An 18,489-nucleotide genomic window follows, 5' to 3' on the forward strand; every position below is an offset into this window, starting at 1 on the left:
TCAGCAACATTGAAAACTGAATATGGAATATAATTTTTTTTTGCCACCAATAATTCAGTTCCCAAAGAACTGGTGCAGATCAATTTCTTTCTGGTGGTCACAAAAATGTTTGCATTGCATTATCTCGAACTCCTGGGTTCAAGCAATCCCAAAGTGCTGCCTCAACCTGCCAAAGTGCTGGGATTACAGGCGTGAGCCACCACTCCCTGGCCTCATTGCCTTATATCATATGTGCCATGGTGCATGTTATGCTTAAGCTTAACCTGAGACAATTATCTGAATAATCAATAATTTTTTTAAAAGTAGTAAAGTAAAAAGAGATATTTTTAAAAATTAATCTTAGCTGTCAGTTGGGCATCATTCATGCACTAAATAATTGCTTTGCCTGACAACCTTTCCACTGTAGATCTAGAAAATGACTGAGGCTGTATGCTTTTTACTTAAGCTAACTGTGTCACCATTGAAGGTTAGCCCTTTTGTTAGGGTTAGCTCTATTCAACTTTCATTGCTTCCTGCACACAACACCATAAAGGAGGAGCGGAAGCCTGAGGGATTGGAATCCTCACCCGTGTCTACAGAGTGCCTGATCTCAGAGCCTTACTAACTACTATGCTGAATAAGATTATTTTTAATATTTTTAATGAATTTGCAAGACAGTCAATGTCTAATTCCAGCACTCTAGGCATGAATGGGATTAGCATACTACAGCATATTGACACTCCAAATGAAAATTAATGGCAATTTGTAGTTTCTCAGGGGGTACTCTTTTTCTCTTCTTGGAGTTAATTGCCTGCTTTATCTTGGTGACTCTAGCTCGTATATTTTGGTGACTATTGAAGTTTGTCATGTTCTCTATGGTGAAAGCTGTTGAAAAACTACCCTGTAAATGTTGGATCTACATCTTGCATAGCCGTCAATTACCACAAAATACAGGGAACAGAGTGTCTGCTAATGCTCCAAAGTAGGCTCAAGCCTTGTGAAAGTCCTTCTACATGGAGTCCCAGTGTGATTTGGAGAAGTTACACAGCAAAGACCTCCTCATGGGGAAGCAGTTGGTTGAGTTTTACCCCAGCCTGGAAAATCCCTGAGTTTAACCTTCAATTGAGAACTTCAGAGAAAAGTCAATAAATAGTTAATCCTCAAATGTGTTCTTTTCTTTTTTTTCCCTTCCAACTTAAACTCTAAACTAAAATTTTAGAAAGGGACTTATTTTCGCCCTTTCATTAACCAATAAACAAAGAGTTCCAAGTAGGAAGGGTCCCCCCTCCCCTCCTTCAGGATCTCCTGAGGACACACTGCTTCCTCTGCGCAGATCCTCTGAGCGGCAGCCAGCAAGCCTTGATCCAAAGGTGGTACTTTTACCCCAGGAAAGCTGGAGAAGGGACACACACTCACTGGTGCACCTCAGGGCTGTAAAGGGCATGCTGGCAGGTGTGGAGCAAAATCTCTTCTCAGCCCCAGAAACGTAGACAACAAGATGATACCTCAGGCTAGAATGACTGGGACTCTGAAATGTACACTTATGACGGTGTGGTGTAAGGCTTTTTAACAAAGTGTATGTGTGTGTGTGTGTGTGTGTGTCTGTGTACACACACATATATAACTTTGTATAACTTTATAACGATATGTATTTAATATAATATTCTCCAAGGTAAAAATACAAACAAAAAGCAACGACTCTCACTACATAAATTAGCATTCTAAGTCCAGGTGTTAATTAAACAAATGATATAATGATAGATAATTAAGGCTCTTCAACATTAAGCTTCGTCTGGGGATTGTAAATAAAACCATTTTGGGGGCAGTATGCATGAAGCAATTTCAAATTATTTCACTACGAAAATCAGCCAACTTAAAGAAAACCTCTGGTTTTGGAGACAAAGCATATTGTTTCTTTTTTATCTTGGGTCATGCCAGCATCACAAAAGAAATCTTAGAAAATCCCAGGATATCCTTCTTTTTAGAGGGAATTTATCAAACTTGAACGCGGACCATTCTTTCCCATTGATATATGAAGGTTAAACTACTTTCTTGTTTAAAAATAAGTATGTGACACCTGATTGCAATGCAACAAGACTCACTCAGATTTTAGCTTCCTGATAATTGTAAAAAAATTTTAAAGCACCTTCAATTTTATATTGATTTGGAAGCTTTACAGACAGACATCTCTCACCTTAAACCTATTCTAAACTGCATCAGTAAGAGAGAAGTTTGGTTTCTGGAAATTGAAGCATACTGAGGATTTTAAACTTTTGCTGTAGCATCAAGACACAAGTAGAGTGTGACACTTTGGAACAGAATCTTCTAGACAAAGCAACAAACATATTCTTAGGGTTGGTAGCATTCCCTGGTGCACTCTGCTGCAGACAGGGGTGAGGGGAGCTGGAGCTCCCTGCATGATCACAGGTTAATGAATAAAAAGATCATCTCTTACCTTGTTAGAAGCCATCTCACTGACAGACCGGTAGGTCTGTATGGTCTCTAGCTGGTCTAAACACCAGTCTAATTCCTCCAGCGTTTCCATTGCTAATTTTTGATAAGATTCTTCTGCAAACAAACACACAGGCATGTAGTTAGGCTGGAGTGGCTGCAGGCTGTCCATAGCAGAGTCACCGCTACCACCGCAGATTCCGGCGCTACTGAAGGTGCCCCCGTGCTCCTTCATTATTTGCACGCTGGCTCCTTCCTTCCAGCTCTCTCCGCCAGGAGAACAAATCACAGTGGTGCTCTGCCTGGGATGGCTGGTGCCAAGTTTCCCCCCCACCCCTCGCCTGGATGAGGTGTCGGTGATCTACCAAGAAACTTCCTCTGAGGAAGAAGGCGGAGGGAACGGTCTCTTATAAGCTCATCTGCATAAATGTGTCCTAAAACTAAAGGCAGAAGCAGCACAGAGTTTTCTCAGACTCTCTCTGCCTTAGTCATCCCAGTGTTCTTTAGGGTATGTGATGTCATTTCTGAGTGCTTTGCCATCTCAAGGAGAAATGAGGAAAGCTTTCTCTCATTTTGCTTTTCTTCTAAATGAAACAGTCAAAATTCGGGTGAAAACTGGTTGACCATTACGTTCAAAGTCTAGGCAGTCATTCATCCTGAGGAATGTGTTCATGTTGGAATAACTTTTAACTCAGTGAACACTGACCCGCACAAGTAAGAGGCATAGGCTATTCCTTTCTCTCCCTTAAACCTTTCCTTTAATTAGAGGGAAAATGAGGTCTCCCTGATAAGACTCCAGTCTAAAAGAAGCTGTCTGGAGTTTTACGTGAACACGTTTATTGGCCTGGGAGTCCTGCAGTTCTTGTTATACTAAACAAAGCTAAAACTTCCCTTCTGCAAGTGCCAGGATCACAGGGAAATTCTGAACCGGACTTTCAGGTGGAGCCAGATGTGAACACTGCAGATTTTTATTTTGATTAAAGCTGGGGGCTCTGATTTGTTGCCCTAAGACTCTAGACTTTCTGGAAATATTGTTGGTGGTTCATACACAAAATATTGTTGTGAAAACCACAATTTTTTTGCTAGATAATTAAAACTTTTTACATATCCTTAACATGTCATTTTATATCCAAAAGTTTGTGAGTCTAAACAAATACTTCAGGTTATTGGCTTAAGAAATCTATCTTAATAAACACTGCATTAACTTCATAAATACTAGATGAATTAACGATGCTACAGAGAGTTGTAAAAAGCAGCTGGACTCTCCTGCATATATGACTGTTTTTGACAGAAACAGCATTTATAAACTCTACCAAGCTTTCTGAAATACAAACACACAATAGGCACTAATAAAATGTAAAATCTCATATAGAGTTCTAATATAACATTCCTGCCATATTTAAAAGACATTTTTATACATTTACACAGAAATTCTAGCAAGACCACATAGTTTTTAAAAATTATTACATGAATAATCTTATGTCTGTGGTGCGCAAATACTTGAAGCAGAAAAGAGAATCAACAGAACTGTGATTCCAAGTAACTGGAATCACTTGGCCACAGACGCATATTTCAAAGAATAGTTGCTTTGTTTATCCCCGAAATATTCATACACTTCAGGATAAACAGGGGTTAAATTCAATATCCTGTATGTCATACTTAAAAAGCCACAAAACCACTGGAGGTAACTTCCTCCATTTTTTTTTTCACACTCTTCAAAAATGTGCAGACAAGAATTGAGGTGTTTTTAATAAAACTCATTTCAAGCCAGACTTACACATACCTTCCTTCCTTTCTTCCTCTTCAATTTTGCAATGCTGCCTCAACACGAAGATTCTCTGACTTACTCTCTAGTGTGTCCGAAACACCCCCTTGCCTCCTCTGTTTGCTTCCAGAAGAGCACTTCTTCCAAGGAAGCTTTTTCTGAAGAGACGGAACCCTCCCATTCTCATTCCCTGCCTCTAATAAAGGAAAAAGTCCAACCACTTCCCAGCTGCTGGGGATTTACTACCTTCGTGTCTTCCACATCACAACCTGTGGTTCTCTGTAACTAATATCAGACATTCACCAGGACAGTGGGGAGAAAGCAGCTTGCTCCTAGCCTTTTGAATCTGCTGATATGCAAAACGACTGCAAGATGATACATCACATTTCTCCTTCATGCAGAGGAAAAAAGAGATCTGATTTCTACTCAAGCTTGACCAAGGAAGTACATACAGTAATTATACCCGCAGAAGTACTAAAAAAGAGAAGGACTCTTCAAAGATACACCAGTGAGCTCATTCATTGTCTACTGCATGGAACAAGCACGCAGGTACTTCTAGAGTTGGTACAACGTGAGATGTGGGTGAACAGGTAACGGATATGAAGAGACCTTGTTCCATTGCCCTCTCTTCTTCAGATCAGCCATCAAAATGTTTAGGCAAAAATTAATACATTTTGAAGCAATGTTAGTTATGCTAGAGCATCACTTTCCAAATTCTTAATCCACAGTCAAGACTTTGTGTCCACTTTATAGTCTTCTTATCATGGTAACTAAGCCAGGGGCACAGAGGTTAGAGTGTACTAAATAGGGGGATATCAAACACCTGCTACCTGTGAATGCAATCAAAGAAAATGACCAGAGCAGCTCAGGACTGGCCTCCCTGATATAACTTTGTAGTTTTAGCACCTAGGAGGTACTCAGTAAATAATTGGAGGAATGGAACCCAAATTGCCTAAGCATCCTACAAATACCTGGGCACCTGAAGGCTCAATGGTCCATCTGTAGCACTGTGAAAAAAAGCACCAGATTTGGAGTGAGAATTATGAATATTGACTTTCTCTTCACCACTTACTGCGTGGTCCTAGACCTCAATTTCGTACATCTGTAGAAGAAGGATAAAATATTTATCTCATAAAGTTATAAAGGGATTAAATAAGATAAAGTATATGAAGTGCCTAGGATGGTAGCCAGTTTTTAGTAGGTCATAGATGCATAGGAGAATTACTAATGGCAATCGGAGAAATCCTAAGGCCTGGCATTGAAGGGTAAGGAAAGAGTGTGAGGAAGAAAAGAAAGAGAGATAGCTGAATTGCATATTCAATAAGGGATTTTACAGTAAGAATCAGCTGCATAATTTGAAAGGCCCAGTACAAAATGAAAGTGCAGGGCCCCTTGTTCAAAAAGCAGTAAAATTGCTATAAAAGATACTAAAATATAAAATTTTTTCCTTTCTTCTGCATTCTCTCTTTCAACTTGTCACGGTGTTTTTTTCTTCATATACTTTTTATTTTAAAATACTTTCGGACTGACAGAAAAATTGCAAAGATAACACAGGGGCTTCCCACATATCCCACATCCTAATTTCCCCACTGTTAATGTCTTACATTATTATGGTACACTTGTCACAATTAATGGTTTGGTGTGTTTAAATATGGTATTATTTCAGGCACTGGGATACCTTGAGGTGAGTGCAGACACTCACAGCAACCTGAAGGCCCTGCCTCTTATGACTAAGGGCACACGCATAGCTCACCAGCAGCTGGCTACTCCTTCCTGAGAGCTGCCAGACTGACGAGCTGTGCCCCCACCAGGCACAAGAGCTGGGGAAGTCGAATTAGGTATTTCTCCCTTCTCATGGTCCCCAAGCCCCTATCCACAGCAGACAACCCCTTGGGTCCTAGCATACTGCTAAGGGTACTACCACCTCTTAGCAGGGGCATGCTGGGTACCTGAAACAGGGGTGGACAAGAGGCTCATACCCATCAAGACCTGGCCTCTGTCTACCACAGCCATGCCAGCCCAGGGCAAAGACAGCTGCTACCATGTCCCACCTGAGGCTACAAAGCACATGTGGCTAACTCAGACCCTCCCTGTGCCTATACCCTGACTGGGGATGGGGGGCAGCACTGGTCACAAGCCCAGGTGGGAAAAAGGAAGCTGGAAGATTCCTAGGGCACCAGCGAGCAGAGGAGAGGATGGTTAGGATCTTGTCCAGGGAGACAGGCAGGTGACAGGAAGTGAGAAAGTGCATGAGCCAAGGCTCCAAGCCACTGGCACATACTCCATTGCCCCATCAGACGTCACTTACAAAACACAAGTTCAAAGATAGTATTATTACAAGTTTTAAGATGGCAAATATGGAGCCCTTCTGAGCATAGGGCCCTGTGCAACCCAACAGGTTACATACCCATGAAACTGGCTCTGTTCCTGTCTTATATAAGATGGCCCTGAAAAGAAACAATGTTTAACACCACAGAAGCAAATCTCAGAGGCAGTAAGAGTAGGTCATGGGACCGTGTATGGTCATGCAGTTGAACTTTGTTTTCAAAAACTTCCAGAGGGAAGAAGTAGGGAGAATCAACCTCCCTTCTCTTCCTCTCTTCTTTCCCTCTTTCACTCCAACAAGAGTGGCAAAGAAAGATTTTCTTCCTTCTATAAGTCTGCTGGGTATTGCATTTGACTCTGAGAAACAGGAAGAGAAATTTAGTAAATAATATTAATCTGCTAGTGATATATGGCATTCAAATAGCTCTTTTCTCAAAGGAGCTCCCAGCACACTCTTCATTAATCCTTGCAACATCTTTGTGTGATAGATACGGAAATAGGATGATTATCTTATTTACCTTAAGGCATAAACTAAGAAATCAGAGGTTAAATTATTAGAGCAAATAGTTGCCTCCAGATTCCTAGCAAGACTATATCTTGGTCTATGAAATAGAGGATTCAGTTTAGCACTGAAAGATGCACGTATTCCTGAAAATGCTGCATTTAAAGTTTCATCTTACCCTCGGATCTCTTCCATTTAAAATTGCATAACTGCTTTCCTAAATGTTGTCATTTCTCAAGTCTCCACTTCCCTTTTCTGATCTACCTAATGCACAGGGAAGCTGTGCAATATTTACTCAGAAGACCTGGTGTGGTTCTTGTCCTGCATCTTGCTTCAGTGGGTAACCTTGGGTAAATTACCTATGTTCTCGAAGACTAAATTTATTTATCTCTAAAATGAGGATAAGAAAAATATCCTATTCTCATGGGAAAGGTAGAATCAGAGAATAAACATAAAAATGGACTGTAAACCTTTTAGTACTAGATATATTTTGCAAATATCTCATTTATTGTTACAGATGGGATATAGGCACATTTAGAAAAACAGAAAATTGCAGAGAAGCCAAAAATTCAAATGATAAAAAATCTCACATTTTTAGCAGTCAGAGATCACCATTGTTGACTCCTTTGTGCATGTCATGTATGTGTTTGTCTATGTAAACATACATATGTATATAACATAAATAGGATCACATTGTACAAACTGCTGAGCAACATTCTTATTTTCAGTCAATGATCTTTTCATTTTTTTTCTGTTTCAATAATTTTTCAGTTCATCTAATACTTAGGTTCATAGACCAATTTCCCCAGCTTTTTAAATGCAAATCTAGTAGAAATGGGCGTGTGAGTTAGCAGAGTCCTGTTGGGAAGAGGGAGAGATCCAGAGAAGAGTGACAGGAAAGGGTAATTAGAAACCTCTGCCTGGCCACAAATAGCTAGTTGCTCATAGTTAGAAAACATGGGGACACATTTTAGCAGTTATGAAATCAGTGGCCCCACTGGTAAAAGACCTCAGGTGCCCTAAAAGCTGGCCCTGCAATCCGTGCAGGGAAGTGTAATCTTATGACTACACTGATCTCTTGGAAAAGTAGGCACAAGGGCCCTTTATGTATCTAGCATTATTTAACTTTGAAACCTTGAGTCTCATGGCTTGTAATACAGTTGAGAAAACTGAGGCTGAGAGGAAAAAGTGCTCTGCCCCCAATTACACATGATTAGCAATTGAAAGCATCACAATATTACCCAAATATAAATTTCCTACAAATTATATCTAAATGATATTCCAACATATCTCTATATATCAGAAACTTATCTGTCAAGTCACCCACACTTTCTATCCACAGAAAGCACACAGAAAAGAGCTGTACATAACCTTTATGGGCCTCACATAATTGGACTCCCTTTCTGTTAGAGAAGGTGGTAACTATTTGCAAAGTTATTCTAGTGGCTAAATCAACTGGACCAATTGCCACATGCAGCAACAGGAATGAATATCATAAACATAAATGTGGAACAAAGGAAACCAAATATTAAAAAGTATATGAAAAAATAGCATGGGTCAAATTCCATAAAGTTCCAAAGAGGCAAAAACTAGTCTATAGTAATAGAAGTCAAGATATTGGCTGCCCTGTGGGCTTAGTGACCAGGAGGGACTTGAAGGGCTTTCTGTAGGGTTGGCAATGATCTATTTCTTGGTCTGGGAACTGGTTACATAGGTATGTTCACTTGATAAGAACTCACTGATTTCTACACTTGTGATTTGTGCGCTTTGCTGTCTTTCTGGTTGTCCATGTAGGCTTTCAACAGATAGTCCCATCTAGGGGAAGCCCAGTTTAAAAAAACAAGAGCAGAATTTCTAAAACATTTCCTTTCCTTTTGTTTAGCTATAACAATGGGTATCAACAGAGTTTGAGTAAATCTCACATAGCTAAAAGACAACAACAAATGTTGGTTTTAATGTGACATAGACCAGGATGCTCCTACCAACTCGAAATTCAGTGGAACACATTAGAGTCTGCCCCAGCTGTTTATAAATCGTAACTGTGCCATTTAATAGCAGTGTGCCCTTAGACAAGAAAAGTAGCCCACTGTGCTTCCATTTCCTCACCTGTAAAACAGGAAGACAGTTTAAACTAGCTGTGAGAATCAAGTGAATCGGCATACACCAAGCCTTTGGTACAGCATCTGGCACGTGTCAGGAACTTCTCCCCTCCTTCCCACCACTTCTCTGGTCCTGGGTCACTTTCCTGATGATATATTGACATGTATTTGACAGCTGGGTCATTGACAGAATTTTGCTTTGGCCCTGAGAAAGGAAGCATGTGTAAGGTTGGCCATGAAATCCTACAGCGTCCTTCCTGCTGTAGGACTTCAGAAAAATGCATTCTTGACATTTGTCTTAAGTTAGAGATCACTGGTTTCCACTTCTGCAATATAGAGCTGACCTGATGGATCGTTTTTTCACAAAATTCTAACTGACATACCAGGTCAGTGGCCTTTCAGACGTGGAGAATTGTGTAAGGAAGCTGTTTGTTCATTCATTCAGCAAAAGTACACTGAGCATCTACTACGTGCCAAGCCTGCTGCTGGGTGGGTGCTGGATTACAGCAATGCACAATACACTTCAGGAGTGGTATTGTCCATTGCACTGAATGATTATATTGGAAATCCCTTTTCCTTCTATAAATAGTAAGTCTGTGAAGCTAGGCACCTTCTCAGCTTCCTCCTATAATCTTCTGATCTTTGTAAATGAGAAGTGTGTATTAATTGGATTCTTTATATTCAGCTTTATTTTAGCTTCATTCACATGCTTCTAGCCCTGTAGATGTCTCATGTTTGGGTTGCTCCTATGGCTCTACATGCCTTTAAGTTAGCATACTTACTCCATTCTTCGATTCCTTCCCATAGTGCAATAAGTACTTGATAAAATGTAAAATAGTTTCATACATATAGGAATTGGCATCTCTTTATGCAAAGGTGTTAGGTTGAGGCTACTGGCCTATTTATCTATTTATTTGGCAATCTTGGTTGTGATTTTTTCCCTTAGAGTTAGGAATAATTTTTCTTCATCATGAGTTATTATGTCCAAATATATAATATTTGGTAAATGAAGCACACTCAGGTTAGAGTGCAACATTTCAAGAGGGCATGTTATTTTAACCTTGGGTAAAATATCTATGGAACAAATCATAAGAACAGGAGAACATGTATACACTGCAATGCAATTCTTCCAAGACCAAAGTTTGCAAGCTCTATATAGCCTTTCTTTAGGCAGGACTTGTTAGCATGTCTTTATAAATATGGAACTTTGCAATTGCATATGACAGGGATTTCACTCTCGGCGGATTCACAAAAGAAGAGGTTCACTGCCCTTAAGGGAAATAACAGTGAAAAGTAGGTCATTTTGATGCCGATCTCTTTAGCAAATTCCTCTAAGACTACAAGTAAAACAAAAATTCTAATCACAACTGGCTCTTGTATATATAACTTGACAGTTTACCAAGCACTTTCACTTGCATATCTCATTTTTTTCCTTGAAAAATAACCCCAAGAGAGAAATTATTATCATTATGACATACATTTTCCATTATGAATGTGAGAAAATTGAGGCTTGGATGCATTTAACAATTTGCTCAAAGTGATATGATGGGGCTGGGAGGGAGGGAGGCAAAGAAGAAGGACAGAGAGATTGAGAGCAGAAGATGGGAAAGGGAGGGAGAATGAAGGAGACATTTTAATTATATTGATTGACATATTGATTCTACATTCCATAATTATTTTGCTAAGCCACGGGGCCTGTTATAAATAAATGGTCTAAGTTTCTCTTTTTTTTATAGAGATAGGCTTAGACAAGGCAAAACTATGTCTTTGATGTGCCAGCCTCATAGCACTGCTTCCTTTTGGTCTACCTCCCACTCTTTTAATGTCCTTACCCTTACAAAAACCTGGTCTCCAGAACTCTGCCTTTGGCATTTATATGCTAACGAGAATCTGTTCTCATCCAGCTAAAACATGTACCACCAATGTGAAGGGATGTTCAAAGAACTTAATTATCTACCTGTGTTGGTATTGAAGACCAATGACACAAGAAAGTGATAGGGATAGAGGCAAGCTGCTGTCCAATTATTTTTCTAACGAAGTAAATATATTGACAAAAGATTTATGAAGGATATAGAGCAGTGATTAAAAAGCTTAGTCTCTGGAGCTAGACTGCCTTGGTTCACATTCCAGTACCACCACTTACTGTTATAAAACTTTGTTACATAAGATGTTACTTCTCTGTGCCCCAGTCTCCTCATCTGTGTAATGAGAATAATAATAGTATCTATTTTAATGGGCTGTAGCATTTGGTTAACAAATAAATAAATGTAAAGTGCTTAGAACAGTGCATGGTACATTACAAGTACCAGATGAATGTTGGCTATTATTTATTGAATATGACACGATAAATATTTAGTGAGTAAAATTTTTGAGTGCCTATTATGCTGTAGGCACATCATGAAACTCTAAGAGTATAGTGGTGAACATTAGGTTTTGCTTACTTGAAGCCTATATCCTAAGAGGAATAAAAAAAAATTATGCAAAAACTTAGTACAACTTGAAACAGAGATACTAAAAAGTGTAGAATGCTATAAACATTTACAATAGGGATAACCAGGGACCCAAAATCTGAAAAGTGGGATGTGAAGGAAGGCCTGCCTTGGAAAGTTATGAGATTTTGAGGAATAAGAATTAAGTGTCAAGGGAGAGGAAAGTATTCCAGGCAAGGGGAACATCAGAGTATGCTCAGGAATGCAGAGAGGGAAAGACTGATAGGAGAAGCTAGATCAAGTTATATACAGCCATGGAAGGCCATGCAAAGATCTTGTATTTTATTCTGGAAGCAATTGGAAAACTTGGTGGAGCTCTATCAAAGGAGTGACCCAGCCAAATTTGCATTTTAAAAAGATCCCTCTGGCTGCAATTTGGAGAACGAACTTGAAGGCAAGAATGAAATCTAGAGACTAGAAATATGAGGTTAGCTAAATACTATTCAAGAGCCCCATATCTACAGGAAGACATACACGAGTTTGATATCCAGCTTTGCCATTTATTAGCAGTATTAACTTGAGTGAGTTACTCAATTTCTCTAAGCCTTAATTTCCTCATCTCTAAAGTGGGGGTAAGCCTATCTTGTGGGGTAGTTATAAAGATTAAATGAGGTAAACCATACCAAAACACACAGAACATTACCTAGTAACCTAGTTAAGTATCTATCCTAGTTGTTGGTAGCATTTGTTATGATCTAAATGTGTCCTGCAAAATTCCTGGGTTGAAACCAGGAATTTTTTGCGTTCCTATTTCTCCACATCCTCTCCAGCATGTGTCGTTTCCTGATTTTTAATGACCGCCATTCTAACTGGTGTGAGATGGTATCTCATTGTGGTTTTGATTTGCATTCTCTGATGACCAGGGATGATGAGCATTTTTTCATATGTCTGTTGGATGCATAAATGTCTTCTTTTGAGAAATGTCTGTTCATATCCTTTGCCCACTTTTTGATGGGGTTGTTTTTTTCTTGTAAATTTGTTTAAGTTCTTTGTAGATTCTGGATATTAGCCCTTTGTCAGATGGGTAGAGTGCAGATTTTCTCCCATTCTGTAGGTTGCCTGTTCACTCTGATGATAGTTTCTTTTGCTGTGCAGAAACTCTTTAGTTTAATTAGATCCCATTTGTCTATTTTGGCTTTTGTTGCCATTGCTTTTTGTGTTTTAGTCATGAAGTCTTTGCCCATGCCTATGCCCTGAATGCCTAGGTTTTCTTCTAGGGTTTTTATGGTGTTAGATCTTACATTTAAGTCTTTAATCCATATTGAGTTAATTTTTGTATACGGTATAAGGAAGGGATCCAGTTTCAGCTTCCTACTTATGGCTAGCCAGTTTTTCCAGCACCATTTATTAAATAGGGAATCATTTCCCCATTGCTTGTTTTTGTCAAAGATCAGATGGTTGTAGATATGCGGTGTTATTTCTGAGGCCTCTGTTCTATTCCAGTGGTCTATATCTGTGTTTTAGTACCAGTACCATGCTGTTTTGGTTACTGTAGCCTTGTAGTCTAGTTTGAAGTCAGGTAGTGTGATGCCTCCAGCTTTGTTCTTTTGGCTTAGGATTGTCTTGGCCATGCGGGCTCTTTTTTGGTTCCATATGAGCTTTAAAGTAGTTTTTTCCAATTCTGTGAAGAAAGTCAGTGGTAGCTTGATGGGGATAGCACTGAATCTATAAATTACCTTGGGCAGTATGGCCATGTTCACAATATTGATTCTTCCTATCCATGAGCATAGAGTGTTCTTCCATTTGTTTGTGTCCTCTTTTATTTCTTGAGCAGTCATTTGTAGTTCTACTTGAAGAGGTCCTTCACACAAACAAGGGTCCATCTTGAAGCAGAGAGTGCAGTTCTCCTCAGACATTGAACCTGCCAATGCCTTGATCTTGTACTTCCCAGCTTCCAGAACTGTGAGAAACAAATGTCTCCTCTTTGAATATTACCTAATCTCAGATATTTTGTTATAGCAGCAAGAATGGACTAAGATGGCATTATGATTTCTTTATTACAGTAGTCTATGCTGGAGATGATGATAGCTACAACCATGTAATAGCAATGGAGATGAAGAGAGGTAAATGGATTTGAAACATTCGTAAGTTAAAATCACATGGCCTCTAAGGTGGTGGAATTTGGTTGATGACCAAAATTCAAGTCACTTCAGCCTTTCAGGTCCAGAAATGTAATTTTGTTAGTGTGTTTTGAGTTCATTCAGTTTATACTCATTCAACTCACAAGAGCCAAATGGCAAATCAGAGTCCAATGAATTAATAGAGAACAATAATTTATAAAAAGCTTTTTATGTCTTCTGGTAATCACATGTTTCCCTATGTGGGAGGCCAAATTCTAATCATAAGATGGCTTGGTAGGCATGAAATCAGAGCAGGAGAATCAGTTGGATGGTTTAAATGGCTCCGTTCCTCAAGCCTGATATACTCAGCTCCCTTGCTGTGATAGATTGTATAATAGTTGTTTCTGCTCAAGCATTTCTATCTGCCTAAAATGCCTTTCCCAACTTTGTTCACCTGGCTAGCTCTTCCTTATCTTTTAGGACGCAGCCTAGTGTCATCTCCTCTACAAAGTTTTCTAAATATTCTGAGGTTGGATTAAATCTCCTTCCTCTAAGATCTCACAATACCATATGCAAACTTCTATTTCCAAATGACCATATTTCATTACAAATATTTCTCTTGGTTTTTCTCATCTATTAGATTCTAACCTTCTTGAGAGTAGAGAACCTATCTTTTTGAGCTAGTCTTTTGTGCATCAAACATCTATTACCTAGTAGAAGCTCAGAAAATATTGGCTGAAATGTAGACATGGCCAACATATCAACAGATGGGCTATGCATTACCAAAAAGAAAGGGGCCTTTGCCACTGAACAGTATCAAAGACACAATGTCCAATACTTGTCCTTTGTTCTTTTTTTGCTAGTCTCCAAACAAATCACCTTCTTTTTACTGATTTATTCAGTGTTACCACAGCTAATCAGGTCTATCTTTCTTTTGCATTCATGTGTTGATTAGATTTCTAGACTGGCTAATTTTTATACGGGAAACATTTTGCCTCTCAATAGTGCTTCTGCAAAATCACTTGCAGATTTGGTTATTTAACTCTCACTGAGTACCCACATTCAGGCATCTTATTGCAAGTCTCTGTGCACCAAGAGTTACCAGAGTCCCACGTAGGTTTTTATAGCTGTCGTAAGAAAGACACAAGCAAAGTTCAGAGGCTGCAGAGATAGAGTTCAAGGACATGAGGGAAAAAGGGATCATGAGAGATTTGGAGGCCAGGTAAAGAAGAATGGGTGGAAGTTTGAGAGGTTGGAAAATGAGGTAAGGCAATGGACAGCATGAAGAAAGATACCAAATTAGAAATAGGTCACACCATTCAGTGTTGTTTGGGGAGGACAAATATGAGAGTTCTAGTTGGTTAGAACATTTGATTTGAGTAAGTGGGCTGAGTAGGATAAACTTGCAAAAGTAGTGTGGTTAGGGCCAAATTTTGGAGAGGTTTTCAATGTTAGATTAAGGAATCTGACTTTATTTGGCAGGCAATAAGGAACCATTGAAAACTGCTCAATGGAAGAATAGCATGCACAAAATGGCTTATAAATCCCTAAATACCATTTTATAGTTGTCTAATTCTTTGCAGTTATAGACCACTTTCTTATGCGTTATCTCTTTTAATCCTCATCTATCTTGCGAGAGAGGTATTATTGTCTTTATTTTATAGAGGAAAAGCCTGATGAAGCTCAGGGAATTTTCATGTCTTCTGGTCATTATAGGCTTCACCTCAAATCCCATAACTAGAAAATGTAGAACCTGGAAACTTGAATCTAGGCTTTCTGACTCCAAGTTCAGTGCTCTTGATATATACAATACAATCTTTAAGAAGACGAGCTATTGCTCTGATAGCACAATTTTATAAAAATTACAAGAGTGCAGAAAATAAGCACTTGGTAAATTATTAACATCAGAGAATATCATTTGTAGAAAAAGATAGGAGCTTAAGAAGTAGCCGGGCGCAGTGGCTCATGCTTGTAATCCCAGCACTTTGGAAGGCCGAGGCGGGCGGATCAGGAGGTCAGGAGATCGAGACCACGGTGAAACCCCGTCTCTACTAAAAATACAAAAAAATTAGCCGGGCCTGGTGGTGGGCGCCTGTAGTCCCAGCTACCCGGAGAGGCTGAGGCAGGAGAATGGCGTGAACCCGGGAGGCGGAGCTTGCAGTGAGCCGAGATTGCGCCACTGCACTCCAGCCTGGGCGACAGAGCGAGACTCCGTCTCAAAAAAAATAAATAAATAAAAATAAAAAAATAAAAATAAATAAAATAAAAAAAGAAGTAAGGAGGCCTCAAATTAAGATGTTATCAGAGGGAACACGAGAGTTATTTATCCCTCAATTTTATCTTTATTTGTAGAATGAAAGTGGTCAAAGGAATTTCAAGAGTCAGTGAAGAGTAGAAGCAAATGTGTTTGCTGTTGAGAGTGAAGGTGGTGGGTGAGGAGGGGAAGAGGACTAGGAAATTTCCAACCTCTTGAAACATTACTAGCTAAAATCTCTTTCATCTGCCCAGAGGAAAGTGTCTCTGCCTGATGCTATCCTGGGTGATGTCTCAGATCACACACGACCTTGGATACATCACTTTATGAAAATCGCATTGTATTTGGTAGTCCAAGTGTTGTAAAGAGCAGAAAACCTGCTATATACAGTCTTTACCAGTTGACATGCACTTTCAAGTTTACTGATTTTCTTCTGCAAACAAAGCCATTAAAATTATCTCCATTTTTACAAATGAGATTATTGAGGCTCATGCAGGTGATGGGACTTGCTTTAGAATCTAGAATGTCTACACTGTGCAATATGGTAGCTACTAGTCACATGTGGCTACTGAGTACTTAAAATGTGGCTGGTCTGTGGTGAGATGTGCTGTAAGTGTAACATACATGCTGAATTTCAAAGTCTTTGTGTGAAAAAAATGATGTAAGTTGCTCAATAAATGCATATATTTGATTACATGTTAACTATTTTGCATATATTAAGTAAAATACGTTAATAAAATTAATTACACCTGTTTCTTTTTATGTGTTTACTAGAAAATTTTAAATTACCTGTAGGGTGTTTATTATACTTCTATTGGGAAGCACTATTCTAGGTCATAAGTCTATAGCCAGGACATGAACACTCAAAGGCCAGCATTCATTCCACCATAATTGCTTGTCTTAAAAGAGGTGGTAGTAAAAATAATGATTTTTTGCTAATATTCAGTAACTTTCCAGAGTCACAGACTTAGTGGATTCAGACTGAGGCAGTTTGCCTCCAGTGTGATCAGGAATGCCTTAGGGGCTATCTCAGTTGGGTGAGTCTCAAGGAGACATTTGGATTGGCTTAACTTTATTTTTGACCCACCATAAGTCAGGCAGTATGTGAGAGACTATGTATATTATTTAATTAATCTTTGCCACAACCCCAGTAAATAGTTATTATCCCTGTTTTATAGATGAGTAAACTGAGGCTCAGAGAGGTTACATAATCCGCCCAAAGTTACAACACTAAGTATATATTAGATCGTGGTTTCTAATCTAGCCTGAATTCAAAGTTGATATTCATCACTATACCAGTCTATAGAAGAGGTGCATCTGAATCTCCTGGGGGTGATTCCCAGGCTAAACCCCAGATGTATAAAGCAGTCTTGGCAGACTGAGTTCTGGGAATTTGTTCTTTTTAGAATTGCTTCAGGTGATTTCCATCCTCAGCCAGGTTTGGCAATAACCATGCTGAGTCTTTCAACTTTTTTTTCCTGGGAGTCCCACCTCCTCAATCTTGCCTAAGAGCTGATAAATTATTTTATTTTTTTATTTTATTTTATTTATATTTTTTTATTTTATTTTATTTTATTTTATTTTATTTTATTTTATTTTATTTTATTATTTTATTTTATTTTATTTTATTTTATGAGACTGGATCTCACTCTGTCACCCAGGCTGGAGCACAATGGCGTGATCACGGCTCACCGCAGCCTCGAACTCCTAGGCCAAGTGATCCTCCTACATCAGCCTCCAAAGTAGCTGGGACTACAGGTGCTTACCGCCATGCCTGGCTGATTTTTTAATTTTCTGTAGAGATGAGGGTCTTGCTGTGTTGCTCAGGCCGGTCTCGAACTCCTGGGCTCAAGTGAGCCTGCCACCTCGGCGTCGCACAGTGTTGGGATTACAGGTGTGAGGCACTGCACTAGGCCTGACTTAAAAAAGTAATAATAAAGAAAAGAAATTTAAAAAAAAAAGTTTTTCTCTGAGGCACCCTTCAGTGGGACTGACCATTCATCTCAACAGGATCCCTGCTTCTCTCAAATCTTATCATCTACACCAAAATGTGGGGCCTGACAGTTTAATTAAGAAGGGATAAGCATAGATTTCAGAGATAAAACAGCCATTCCTCCTAAAGACTTTCTTAGTAAGCATCTAAGCAGTCTAGGGCTGTGTCTGAAGTGTGCGGGGTGCGGTTTGGTGCAGCAGAGGTGGTGAGGGATGGAGGAAGGAACACTTTAGTAGGAGACTCACAGGCTCTTGAGGTGATTTACGGGGTTCTGGATGATTCAGCAAGAACTCCTGGATGTGAATGAAGACACTGAACAAAGAAAGCCAAGCAACTCTTTTTGGGTTGGGGTTTTCTGTGTGTGTTAGGAAAGATTAACAGTTATGATTTTTGCAGCCTCTGTGGGTAGACAAACAGTTGCTTTATGTGACAGATTCAGAACTTCCAGTGAAATATAAAATTATGCCTCAGGTTTCATGGCAACCCAACTCCACACAGTAGCAAACAAGAATTGTTTGAGAATGAGAGAAAGAAGCCAACACTGTGTATGTCACAGCTAGCTCACTTTCCTT

At 39.3% G+C, this 18,489-nt stretch overlaps 1 protein-coding gene across 4 annotated transcripts in view; it reads right to left on the reverse strand.

Annotated features, from left to right (window-relative positions):
- PDE4B (phosphodiesterase 4B) overlaps positions 1-18,489 on the reverse strand; it is a 587,629-nt gene that overhangs the window by 39,358 nt on the left and 529,782 nt on the right. For 2 of the 4 annotated variants that reach the window (XM_032137056.1, XM_032137057.2), the window contains one exon: positions 2,435-2,547. In XM_032137056.1, coding sequence (XP_031992947.1) covers positions 2,435-2,547 — 113 coding nt within the window. Of the gene's footprint in view, positions 1-2,434; positions 2,548-4,213; positions 4,487-18,489 lie in introns of those variants that run through there. The other 2 variants (XM_032137058.2, XM_032137059.2) reach the window with 2 other exon arrangements.

The sequence above is a fragment of the Hylobates moloch genome, unplaced genomic scaffold, assembly GCF_009828535.3.
Source record: "Hylobates moloch isolate HMO894 unplaced genomic scaffold, HMol_V3 SCAFFOLD_18, whole genome shotgun sequence".
Lineage (NCBI taxonomy): Eukaryota > Metazoa > Chordata > Mammalia > Primates > Hylobatidae > Hylobates > Hylobates moloch.